This window comes from Lissotriton vulgaris, chromosome 1_1, assembly GCF_964263255.1.
Source record: "Lissotriton vulgaris chromosome 1_1, aLisVul1.2, whole genome shotgun sequence".
Classification (NCBI taxonomy): Eukaryota; Metazoa; Chordata; class Amphibia; order Caudata; family Salamandridae; genus Lissotriton; species Lissotriton vulgaris.
Window position 1 is genome coordinate 1,568,472,734 of NC_141685.1, and position 13,814 is coordinate 1,568,486,547.

A 13,814-nucleotide genomic window follows, 5' to 3' on the forward strand; every position below is an offset into this window, starting at 1 on the left:
TGTTGCAAGCCTCGATGTCCCATAGGAAAAGAGTGGGATGCAAAATAAAATACTAAGGACTACTGGTAAAATGCATTTTGCCCTGTACAGAAGGCAAACTGCAACTCAGTAACTTGTTACTGAATCGCATTTTGCTTTTGTGATTCAGTATTAGGAAGGGGAATGATTAGGTCGTCCCTTCCTAATATCGAAGAGCGCTGGTATGTATGAATGTTTTGCAACCGGAAATGCGGTCACAAAACATTCGCAGTTACCTCCAACTTCAAGTTGGTGGTAACCCATTTTCAAATTAGATGGGGTCCCCAAGGGACCCCTTCCCCTTCCCCTTTGTGAATGTGGGCACCAAAAAATGTTTTAAGAGCAGGCAGTGGTCCCACGGACCATAGCCTACTCTTAAAAAATGAAAAGATAGCTTTTCATTCTATTTTTTGAAATGCATCCTGTTTTCCTTTAGGGAAAACGGGCTGCATTACAAAAAAAATGTATTGCTTTATTTAAAAAGCAGTCACAGACATGGTGGTCTGCTGACCTCAGCAGGCCACCATCCCTCGGATTGTAGCCTTTCACAATGGGTCACAAATTGTGACCTGCCTCATGAAGACAGGTCCATATGTGACTCACTGCGAGTCACTAACAGTGTCAAACACACTGCTGTGCATCGCAGTTTGCGTTTTTCTAATAGCGAATCGCTAATATTCGCTTTTAGGAATACACGATTTTGTTCATCTGGCCCAAATATTGTATTTGGGAGTGGAACTAGCTAAAAAAAAGAAACAACTATTTTTAGTTGTTATTAAAAATCCAATTCAATGGTGAAATTGGGCTTTAATTAAATATTACAGAAAAGTAACTTTTAGAAAGTTAATTTGCATTTTGTTCTCCCACTTCTGACAACCAGTAATTAACATTTGAATGGGTGTGAAATGCCTTCCAGGGGTAAACAATGTGCTGACCTAAATAGGCAAAAATGATCCCCCTGAACCTGATAGAATAAGCAGAGGGAGGTTGTGAGGATCTTTATTGACATTAAAGTGTCAAATCCTGCTTGAATTTCACATCCTTATTAACAGGTGTGAGGTTTTTTCGTATGACACTTGGGGAGCACTTCAAAGAAGCCTTCTCTGTTACAGGCAAATGTTAGCCGACACTTGGGCAGGGCTCTTCGTTTGCCCCCTCTAAGCCAAGCATGCTCCAGTGAGTCTCTTTCTGGCATAATAGTGTTAAAGCATATTTGAGAGGTCTGGTGTGTTTACATGTAACACTTCAAGCACACTTCAAAGGAGAGAAATAGGATGCCCAAAAAAGTTTTGGTTATCCACTTCTGTCTCTGAAGTTATTGTGGGTACAGGACGTGAGACAAACTGGATTTTAGTGTTATATGTGGAAGGACACTAGGTTTACCATAAACTCTCCCTAGACACACCCCAGCCCTCAGATCCCATGTTATAAACGCACTTTTTGGAAGGCAGTATATAGAAAAATGGGAAGTGAGTAAGCTCAGGCGCTTTGAGTGCAGAGAGAAGAACGGACTAATGTCGGTTTGGAAAGCAAAAACAGACGGGAATAGGAATTACATAAGAGAAATCAGGAGGGAAGGAACTCAGGACATTATGAATACATCAGAGGGGATTGGTTGAGTTTTTGTAGAGTTCTTGGGGAATCTGTATAGGGAAAGGAGGTCACCAGATAAGGACTTGCCACACACTGCGTTGGAAGCTATATGGCAAGTATGCTGGAGCCTGTTGTATGGAACTGTCAGACCTGCTACGTTAACCATCTTTTTACTCTGCACACATGCTACTGGACTCCAGCTAAGTGTTCAAGGATTAAGGGCATGACAGAGACTGGATGCAGAAGATGTGGCTTGGCAGCAGCAGATGACATCCATATCTTGTTTAGCTGCTCAAAGTTGGTGAAGTACTAGGAAGACGTGGGTAAGGCCTTGAGGGCAATCAAACGAAAGGAGATTAAGGTAAGCCAAATCCATATCTTCTTTTGTAGCGCAGAGGGCAGATGGCAGCAGGAGGAATGTGGAGAAGGAAAACTTGGTGTTGTACCTGGTGTTGTTGGCAAGGAGGGAGATAAGCAAGAAGTGGCTAAGAAAGGTGACTCCAGCAGTATTGGAATTGGATACCACCATCTGGGAGTCGTATAGGTTGGATGTGGCAAGTTGCAATGTTAAAAGGATGGGGGGGTGGGCTGTAGTGGAGATGTGGAGAAGGCGGCAGAAAAAACTGGTCCGATGGTTACACCTTGGTACATTTTGTAGCCCACAAGCTTGTGCATGAATGACTAAATGACCATGGGAAAGTGGATGCTTAGAGGAAAAAATATTTTGAAAAGCCTTATGCATCCATAACGGTCTGAGGACAAAAAAAACGATAAAGCACAGGCCCAAGCATGAGACTCCAGTGGGGAGGGGGCGGGGGGAATGGACAGCACATGCAACATTGTTAGTTTAAATTAGAAGACATTATGTGCTAAATGCGAAGCTAAAAGGTCCCTTCCCTTAAAGGAACATACGTCTGCCCTTCTCATACAAGAAAAAACAGCTTAGACTGCAAAAGGATCTGCAATGCTCTGCCCGGCTCAGGGATTGACTCTTCTCCAGTGACACACAATTGATTGCTGTACAGCAAAAGCAATTATTTACTTGCAAGCCATGCACCATTTATACGGAAACAGAAGCAAGATAGTGACAGAGCACTTAATGAACAGTGATTGATGTGGCAGCCCACAACAGAAGGAACCGACCGCAGAGACATCACCACAGGAAACAACACCACTCAGTGCTCCCTGGTGCCTTGAAACAAAACCACACCACAATTTCGAAAGGAAAGAATCCTCGAACTCAGATATTAAGGGCTCACTGCCAGTTTTACATTCTCAGTAAGATTGCGGAATAGACAGCCATGTGCCCACGAGACAGCCCAGAGAGCCCTACGCTTTCTACATGTAACAATCAAGGTTGTATACATCTACCATAAATGTGGTGACCGCTGGTTCATTGGGTGTTGGGCACATGATTAAACGGGTTGAATCTAACCCATCTATTAGACAGGAGTGCTCTTTGCACCTATGTTGTTTCGGTCAGCATTAGAACAACTGGCCTATTACATTTGAAGGGAGCACTTGACTAAAATCTTTGTCAAGGCTTTTAATGGGAATAAAGAATGCATCTAAGCTGATGATATTCGTCTCCATGCTGCAGAGCCTTAATCCTTCTTTTTAACACCTTTATTTGTAAATATGTAGTCAAACAGAAAATACAGCAACAAACCAACTGGTCCATGCACCAAGGTAAAGGAAACCCCCCAGACAGCATTACATAGCAGTTTACTCAATACAAACATTGGTCCATACATACCTCCCCAGCTCTCTCCAGCCACGGCCACACCCACATCGCCGAACTTCACAGAGGATGTCGCAGTTACATTTCTGTACAGCAGACCCTTTCCCTTCCATTCATCTCAGATTGTGTCAGTCATCATCCAACACAGGATTGTCCGCCATATCCGTTCACTCCGTTAGATCCTCCCCTGACCGACCATCTGTTCTAACGCGTTTTAATCGTAACTCCTCAGCCAGGGTCCATTCCAACATATCGGTGGTACATTTTAAGATGGCGGGCCCTCCATCTGACAATGAGTGCATTGCACCATATTAGTGTTCTGTATGTCAAGGTTATATGGAGGAACTCGGCATTGTTCTCCCTACATTTGTAGCAGGTCAATGGTCTTCTGGGGTATATTCTGTGTATTGTAGTGGGTGTCATGTAAGAAATGCAATTATAATGTATCAATTCAAGGCTGGCGTTACTAGCCATTTTTTGTACCCAAGCACAAGCATGCACCCATTAAACATCTGTTAATGGAGGTTGCAGGCTTCTGTCCCAAGCTTGTTGTACCTTAATTGTGAAATATCTACAACAGTATTCCCCCCATGCCCCCATTTTGAGCACAAAGTCGGAGACATCATACATTGCCCAGAATCTGTAAGCAATACTCAACCAAACCACAAACATATCTCATAGTTTGTTCCAACCTTGCACCAGGAACAGTGGCATCCTTACTCCCATTTCAAGTTCAAAGTTAGAGACATCATACATGGCGCAATACGTAACCAAACCATGAACATATCTCATGGTTTGTACCAACCATCATCATCAAATCTAATTAACAAGTGTCTCTGAATGCCAGGAACATCTCTTCTATGTCCATGGATGAGGTCGGCGACACATCCTCTGCGTGGTTACTACCCGTAGCTCCGTCTACAGTGTGTTCCATAGTGTCAATCAATGTCAGAGTACTGCCTTGTTGCACCTCTATCCATGTAGTAGATTGTTCAACCACCATACCCTATCTCCTTCACTCCTCTGATCCACTAGGCCTCTTACTTCTGGGTTCACGGTCCTCTCAGCATGACTGATACAGGTCTTCTGTCTTGAGGACACTTTTCAGCAAGTCCCACATATTTCCAGGCTTAGTAAAGAAATATGTGTAGCCTACATATATCACTCGTAGTTTTGTCGGGAAAAATAGCATGCACCATATATTTAACTGTCTCATTTTCTACTTCACTGTCAGATACGATTTTCTTTGAACTTGAACTCTCTAGGTGCAGTAAGGAAAAAGGCATAAGCTTTGTGCCTCGAACTGGGTAGTTCCTTGATCTTTGGCCCATTTCAGGATGCTGCCCCTGTCCCTATAATTGAATATACAAGTGATCATTGCTCTGGACAGGGCCTGGGAATCAAGGCACTGTGGAGTTATCTCTCAACCACAAATAGCAGTGACAGTTTGTCAGTTCCTTTCAAATTTTTAAGCCATCCCTCCAAGTTTTCAGTACAGTCCCCTCCACCACTCTGGGAAACCCACAAATCGGAGGTTGCACCTCCGGGACCTTCTCTCTGCATTCCCTAAGTGCTCATTCAAGTCAGTGATCCATCAGTGAGGGTGCCGACAGTAGGTACTCTACTCCCATGGTCAGCTCAGCCACTTTTTCTTCTGTCACTCGTGAGAGCTCATTAACCTTACGGAGGTCCAGTCTTAGGAGATTGTCATAAATGGATATGGCATCCATTTTCTATTCTAGTGTCTGCTTTAGATGCTTAATAGCCATCAGGATCTAAGCGGTGGACGTTGTGTCAGCTTATGGTGGCTCTCCATTGTCTCCTTCCTGTGCATTCCATGAGGGGACCCCCTCCTGTGTCCACGTAGTGGTCCCTTTCAGTTTGTTACCTCATTCTGGGGAACTTATCTTGGCCTGTAACAGCACTGGAGAGCAAGCGCTACAGGAAGCCCCCTTCTCACTCCCGAGATCTGTTTAGTTGAGGAAGTCCCCCACTAATGGAGGTCTCTGGGCTCCTTTGCGTCAGCCACAAAGCCATCCACCTTTTGGAGGTCCACCCCCGTGGCATGCTTCACGTGCTTCCCAAAATCTGAGGGGGCCTGGGCGGCGCCCCCAGCTTGTCCAGATCGCAGCGCCTGTGTCTGTAGCCAGTTATCCCCACCAGGCCTTCAATGGACACCGCCCCATCGCAAGGGTCAGAGAGCCCCCCTCCCGCCCTCAAAAAAGGTGGAGCCTCATGTATCAAGCCTGGTTGTATCTCAGTATGGGTTTGTTACTGTGAGGAGCAGTCGGGACCTGCAGACTAGTTGTAGTGCGCGATTCCTCCTTCATAAGCTCCTCAGCGCTGTCCCCTGTCTAACCTTATGCTAGATGGGAAGAAACATCGGTAGGCTGCACAGCTGTCGGTCAGTTGCAGTGCTGCCACTTACTACAGTGAGGCACCAAGCACCTTGCTATTTACACTCCAGGTCATGGGTTGCTATGGGAGCAGATATCAGGGTTCATCCAGTTATCGTGTTTGCGGTCCTGCCACCATCTTGGGACCAGGCCCTCACCTGTCCCCAGTGGGCTCAACGTTGTCAAATACTCTTGGACCGTCTTTGCAACCGAGAGTCCCCACAGCCTTCAGTGTTTTCTGGGATAGAAGACCCTGAGGTCATACGTATCTGATCACCTGCAGGTCCATCGCCTGCATGCAGAGTCACCACCTGGCGGCGGCCATCTCACAAACCGGTCACATTGCGACCGCCTGCGTCAAGGAAGCAGCGGGAGCTCCCATTTTCAGCCAGTGGGCCCTCCACTCAGGGCCCCCCTTTCAGGAAGAACAAGCCAACCTCTATCTCCAGGGGGATCAGAGGATTTTGTAGGATTAAGCACTTAGGGTGTTGGTTTGGCCATCTTGGTTGCCCACGACCCAGTCTTAATCTTCCTTGGATATAATTCTATATGTTTTCAAAACGTTTGATCTGCATTCTGGCTTTAGCATCAACTATATGCACTATAACTGAATGCACACAAAACTATTCTGGCCACTTTTTCTAAAGAGGGGTTTCTTCGTGCTGTGGTTACAGACTGGACAAAATATAAATTGTTACTGGCATTTGTCTGCTTTAGTGACCCTCTCTGGATTGCTTTGCAGGCATTACCAGAGACCTTGAGTGAATCAAGAAGTTCTCAATATAGATCATAGCATATTCTGATACACGAGCACTGAATAACTTTTCTAGTTACATTTTTGCAGTTCCTGAGTGAGTTGAGGCCAAAGTGCATAAAACACTAAAGGGAACCAAGTGCCTGTATCAGGAGCGGCCAGAGCATGTAAGAGCAGTGGGGACAATGGAAAATTAAATAAGTGATCAATTTTCCCTCGTCATCTGTCAAACTTCCCCTCACTCCGATACAGCGTATGATCCAGTACTCATCCGCAGGTCTTTAACTTCTGCAGCTGTATGGGATGATGGGTCACTCCAGGTTCCAAAAAAAGGACAACAAGTATGCTCTTTGACCTCAACTACATGGATCCTTGTCGCCTTTTTCTGTAAGAAACATGTATTATCACTATTTCATCTCTCTGGGAAGTAAGGGAGCAGGACACATTAATAATTTACAAATAAAATGATTTTTGCTAACAAAGTACTTGGTTACCCACAGAATGTTAATTTTCTTTTTTTAATGTGTTGAGCTTGCCCAATGCTTCTGCAATGTTTCAAAGAGCAGGACAGTACCACGACACATATAGACAAGGCTACTGGTAAGATAAAACCTCTTAACAGAGGCAAACTATTAGAATGTTTTGTAGCGCTATGTTTAAGTAATACTGCACATGTGACAGAAATGACATGTCAAACCATTGTCAACAAATGTTTTTAAACTACTTTTTGAGCAGACACTTCTGTATTGGGACAGTGGTCAAAAACACATTGATTTATTTGACAATTCCTTATGGCATGGGTTGTTCAAATCGGATGAGAATAAAATTGGTCGCATACAGTTTAAACAATGCGCAAAGGCAGTGACGCAAGTTGCTTTTTAAATCTCTACATCCTCTTAAGTGTGAAATATTTCCAGGAATTTCATTTGAAAAAAATACAAAAAGTCCTAATCTGTTTCAGGACATTTATGGGGTATGTGTTTTTTATTTTCATTAAAAACATTTAAAGCTTTCTAAAACTACTTCAACTAAAAAGAAACAGTTCTACATTTGGAAAACTCCTTTAAAGAGAAAATGTTTTTAACACTCACCAGACTAATTGGTTGGGTCTTCAGCTTTGTCCATGGAATCTACAAAGAAACAGATACAAACCCAAATGTCTGATAAGAGATTAATTGCAGGGGGAATACGTCATGTTGATTAATTATTGAAGACCTCATGCAAGGCAACTGCTCAGTGCAAATAATAAATTGTGTTTGTTTAGATAAAGATTGCCTATCTGGGTATTAGAAATAGTAGTAAATATATTGGAGAAATGTATTATATACCACAATATTTTCCTTGCTTTGTCTCTCGTTTAATTGCAATCTTAAAATTAGGAAGTATATTTCTGTGTATGCAAGGACAGAGAAATAGCTGTATCCTAATATTAAGATTGCAATGATAAAGCTGGATCTAAATATACACTGTATCACAAATCACTATCTAAACTGTTAGCAGTCAATCAGAAGGATAAACATTTTTGCTCTTAAACTTGCCTTCATTCTTATTATTAGACTTTGAACTCCTTTTGCCATATAACTCGTTAACCAGATCTGGCATTAATGAGAACACATTTTGTCTTTTTAAGCAACGCATCTTTTCTTTGCCCAAGTTTTTTTTTCATGCACTTTTCAAACAGATAAGATTTCTTCAGTTCCTTTGTCTTTGTTTTATTGATTTTTACAGTTTTTCTTTATCTGAGGTTGACTTTCTAAATTAAGGCAGAGTATGTTCCTGTAACTGGCAATGATAAATCAGCGGCATTCACATTTACGTTAATATTTGGTCTGACTAAATTGACTCAGAAATTATACTTATAGTTTAAGTAGGATGCACTGAAACCAAACGTTTATGGCATTTCACACATGGTAGGTTTTACAATTATGACATGAAAGGAGTTTAAGATTGCGAGTACATGTTAAATTATTTTTGCTGCTGTGGCACTGATTGACTCCAATGCTGTTCCTATTAAAACTTGGATACTGTCCATGAGAAGTTGGCTACTCTTAATATAAAGCAGAACAACCTGATTAACCAGCATCAGTGCAGACTGGCTTGAAATAGGTGTACTTAAATATCCAATGACGTGTCAGGATGAGTCTTTGTGCTACTGTGAAAAGGAGATTCGTTTGAGAATTTGCTGCATCCTATGAATTTTAATAGCCTCAGACAGACTACTCACTTTATCTGTTTGTGTAGATGTAATGTCCTTTTTCCTTGTGGACAAATACACATGTTACCCCAGAGTCGCCAATTACATCATAGGCATAAATCCGGTAAAAAGACGAATCTGAAGAGAGACTGGAACAACACCAGATATTATAATTTGTCACTGCTAAAACCTGCTTGGTAGTTTTTATTATAAAAGACCTCATTTCCATTTGGGGGGCCTTTCAGCCTCATATTCCCACAACCCCCAAAGCTACTGATACTGGGTGCATCACAAGCTTTGGGGGAGGGGACTGAGGTGGAGTTGCATTAATCCAGATTATTGGATCTGGGGGGCTTTGGGTATACCATACAGGAATAGGCGTTCCTGTAACAATTCCCGCTTGGTTTTGCACCCAAGTGTGCGGTTGAAATACTCCTGGTCCCTGGTATCAGTAAGTCAAGGGCGGGGGGGAATATCATGCTGAAAATGCTTGACTTCTATTGGCCCCTTCAGGGTAATTAGACTGTACTTTTCTGGGGGTGAAAACACGCGGTGACTCCACAATCGGATATTTTAGTTCTTTAATGCTGCTTTCTGTATACAGTGCTTAATGTGCCTCTCTCCTACAGCACTGACTATTCACTTTTCACTATCCGAACATACTGCAACGGGGATGGAGAATAAGAAACAGGCCCTGGAAACCCTTGAGGGAACACGGGTATACTGAAACATGGAAGCCAGGAACATAGGGCAATGTAGAACACAGTTCAAAAACCAAAGATTTGATCATCTAAACTAGTTGTAAAACATGCCTACTTCGATATATAATGAAAAGAGAGACCCACTCTCCTACCACCCCAGTTTTAGACCTGGCTGAAGACTCACAGAAGCACCATAAGTAATTTACACCAGCTCTCCATCTCAAGCACAATTCTGCACCCACACATTGGAAAGGCACTATATAACCCGAGCAGCTGTAAAGGCAAGGAGAACACATGTGACACACTACAGCAGCAGTTCTTAACCTGTGGTCCAGGACCAGCTGGGGGTCCATGACTGCTTAAAAAACAATAAAAAAAAACACACACACGTTATAGTTAGGGTTAGCAAAGACAGGAATGCCTCAGAGTTTTGCCCCTTGATAACTTTGAACACACTCATGCATTGTGATTTGAGATTCATAAGTGTTGTTATAGATGCTATGATTTCAAATGCTATTCGTGATGTTATATGAAAGAATATAAGCAGTACATGGTATAGTGGTGAGTTATAGTTATTGTTGTGTGGCTAGTGGACTGACACCAGCGTGTAAGGAGGACTGCTAGTTATAATAATGCAAAGGTGGTGGATATATACTGAATTTAAGGTATAAATAACTTAATTTTTTTTTTTTTATTGTGATCTTTAAGTTTGGTTTGTTTAGAAAGAAGAAATACAGTTATGGTAATTTAAATGTGGTGCGTACAATAGAAATTTAAGGTATAACAACTGTAACTATAATTTCTAATGTTTGTGTCATTTAAGTTTGGTTTGTATAAAAAGAATAAATAAAGTTTTTCAAACTATAACTTCAGTGAATAAATATATATATAGCGAATCTTGTCACACAGAACAACAGATGTCCGAATACTTTGCAACAAAGAGCCGACGCAAAAGGTGCTGGTGAACGGTGTTTATTTTGTGGAAGCCAGCGCTGCCGCCATGACGCGTTTCGCCTCCAGGGAGGCTTGAATATATATATATATATATATATATATATATATATATATATATATATATATATATAAACGCGTTTCGAGCACTCCATGTGCTCTTGTTCACGGGCAACAAATCAGTCAGCAGAGCGGCAATTACGAAGGACCCTTTATTTGATAAACAGTTCCGCCCTTGTGGGCGTGTGTAGTCAAGCATTCTGGTTCTTGTGGTCCTTACGCTAGTATGAACCCCAGTGGGTGCCGTTTTGCAAAGGTAGCGCGGTATTCCCCCAATGGGTTGAATGGGGGCTGAGTCTCTCACCGTACTGGTAATTATACATCCTTCCACAAGGCCCATTTGTACCACTGTGTCTGGAGGTTTCCAAACACTGCCTCCGTGCGCTTGACGGTCGGGCATCTCCGCGACCTGGGCTAGGCCGCCTTCATATCCAACAAGCAAGTTGCCCGATAAGGAGATGCCACAAAACAAAAGTTTGGATGCCTTTAATTGAGGAACAGCCAGGCAGCAGAGAAACAATGTCCCCTTCAAGAGATCAACGCCCAACGCGTTACGTATATATATATATATATATATATATATATATATATATATATATTTATATATATATATATATATATATATATATATATATATATATATATTCTCTCCACAAGCTGCCCTTGAAGGAATGGTCACACAGATAGGGGTTTCTGCACAGCACGCCACAAGCAGCATACAGCCAGCACGCTGCATCACCTTAGTATGCCAGGGCGGGACTTCCTTTTGAATAAAAAAACGTTCAAACACTCACCTGCTTTCTTCGTCTGTGGCCAGTGAACAAAGGCTATCATTGCTCGAAACGCGTATGGCATACTAAGGTGATGCAGCGTGCTGGCTGTATGCTGCTTGTGGCGTGCTGTGCAGCAACCCCTATCTGTGTGACCATTCCTTCAAGGGCAGCTTGTGGAGAGAATAAATACGGACAGTCCGACCGCGGAATGGTCCCGCCGCACAAGTGCGGATCCATGGTGCTCGCGATTTGGAACACTACTTGGAAGATGGGGGGCCTGAGCCACAAGGTCATTTGGCAGGCTGCCGGCAGGGTGCACTAACCTTTCCTGATGGGACAATATTTACACTGATGGAGTGAGCAACGCATTGCGTAAGTGAACGATGGATTCTGCCATGTAGGGACTACCAAGACCAGAATGCCCTGTGGTGACGCCCATTGGGCGGGACTTCCTTTTGAATAAAAAAACGTTCAAACACTTACCTGCTTTCTTCGTCTGTGGCCAGTGAACAAGGGCTATCATTGCTCGAAACGCATATGGCATACTAAGGTGATGCAGCGTGCTGGCTGTATGCTGCTTGTGGCGTGCTGTGCAGAAACCCCTATCTGTGTGACCATTCCTTCAAGGGCAGCTTGTGGAGAGAATAAATACGGTCAGTCCGACCGCGGAATGGTCCCGCCGCACAAGTGCGGATCCATGGTGCTCGCGATTTGGAACACTACTTGGAAGATGGGGGGCCTGAGCCACAAGGTCATTTGGCAGGCTGCCGGCAGGGTGCACTAACCTTTCCTGATGGGACAATATTTACACTGATGGAGTGAGCAACGCATTGCGTAAGTGAACGATGGATTCTGCCATGTAGGGACTACCAAGACCAGAATGCCCTGTGGTGACGCCCATTGGGCGGGACTTCCTTTTGAATAAAAAAACGTTCAAACACTCACCTGCTTTCTTCGTCTGTGGCCAGTGAACAAGGGCTATCATTGCTCGAAACGCGTATGGCATACTAAGGTGATGCAGCGTGCTGGCTGTATGCTGCTTGTGGCGTGCTGTGCAGAAACCCCTATCTGTGTGACCATTCCTTCAAGGGCAGCTTGTGGAGAGAATAAATACGGTCAGTCCGACCGCGGAATGGTCCCGCCGCACAAGTGCGGATCCATGGTGCTCGCGATTTGGAACACTACTTGGAAGATGGGGGGCCTGAGCCACAAGGTCATTTGGCAGGCTGCCGGCAGGGTGCACTAACCTTTCCTGATGGGACAATATTTACACTGATGGAGTGAGCAACGCATTGCGTAAGTGAACGATGGATTCTGCCATGTAGGGACTACCAAGACCAGAATGCCCTGTGGTGACGCCCATTGGGCGGGACTTCCTTTTGAATAAAAAAACGTTCAAACACTCACCTGCTTTCTTCGTCTGTGGCCAGTGAACAAGGGCTATCATTGCTCGAAACGCGTATGGCATACTAAGGTGATGCAGCGTGCTGGCTGTATGCTGCTTGTGGCGTGCTGTGCAGAAACCCCTATCTGTGTGACCATTCCTTCAAGGGCAGCTTGTGGAGAGAATAAATACGGTCAGTCCGACCGCGGAATGGTCCCGCCGCACAAGTGCGGATCCATGGTGCTCGCGATTTGGAACACTACTTGGAAGATGGGGGGCCTGAGCCACAAGGTCATTTGGCAGGCTGCCGGCAGGGTGCACTAACCTTTCCTGATGGGACAATATTTACACTGATGGAGTGAGCAACGCATTGCGTAAGTGAACGATGGATTCTGCCATGTAGGGACTACCAAGACCAGAATGCCCTGTGGTGACGCCCATTGGGCGGGACTTCCTTTTGAATAAAAAAACGTTCAAACACTCACCTGCTTTCTTCGTCTGTGGCCAGTGAACAAGGGCTATCATTGCTCGAAACGCGTATGGCATACTAAGGTGATGCAGCGTGCTGGCTGTATGCTGCTTGTGGCGTGCTGTGCAGAAACCCCTATCTGTGTGACCATTCCTTCAAGGGCAGCTTGTGGAGAGAATAAATACGGTCAGTCCGACCGCGGAATGGTCCCGCCGCACAAGTGCGGATCCATGGTGCTCGCGATTTGGAACACTACTTGGAAGTTGGGGGGCCTGAGCCACAAGGTCATTTGGCAGGCTGCCGGCAGGGTGCACTAACCTTTCCTGATGGGACAATATTTACACTGATGGAGTGAGCAACGCATTGCGTAAGTGAACGATGGATTCTGCCATGTAGGGACTACCAAGACCAGAATGCCCTGTGGTGACGCCTATTGGGCGGGACTTCCTTTTGAATAAAAAAACGTTCAAACACTCACCTGCTTTCTTCGTCTGTGGCCAGTGAACAAGGGCTATCATTGCTCGAAACGCGTATGGCATACTAAGGTGATGCAGCGTGCTGGCTGTATGCTGCTTGTGGCGTGCTGTGCAGAAACCCCTATCTGTGTGACCATTCCTTCAAGGGCAGCTTGTGGAGAGAATAAATACGGTCAGTCCGACCGCGGAATGGTCCCGCCGCACAAGTGCGGATCCATGGTGCTCGCGATTTGGAACACTACTTGGAAGATGGGGGGCCTGAGCCACAAGGTCATTTGGCAGGCTGCCGGCAGGGTGCACTAAC

At 44.4% G+C, this 13,814-nt stretch overlaps 1 protein-coding gene across 1 annotated transcript in view; it reads right to left on the reverse strand.

Moving 5' to 3' along the window:
- Positions 1-13,814, reverse strand: part of BLTP3B (bridge-like lipid transfer protein family member 3B) — a 349,381-nt gene that overhangs the window by 275,006 nt on the left and 60,561 nt on the right. Inside the window, exon 3 of the mRNA XM_086918075.1 lies at positions 7,594-7,632. Within this exon, the coding sequence (XP_086774201.1) occupies positions 7,594-7,632 (39 nt within the window). The remainder of the gene's footprint in view (positions 1-7,593; positions 7,633-13,814) is intronic.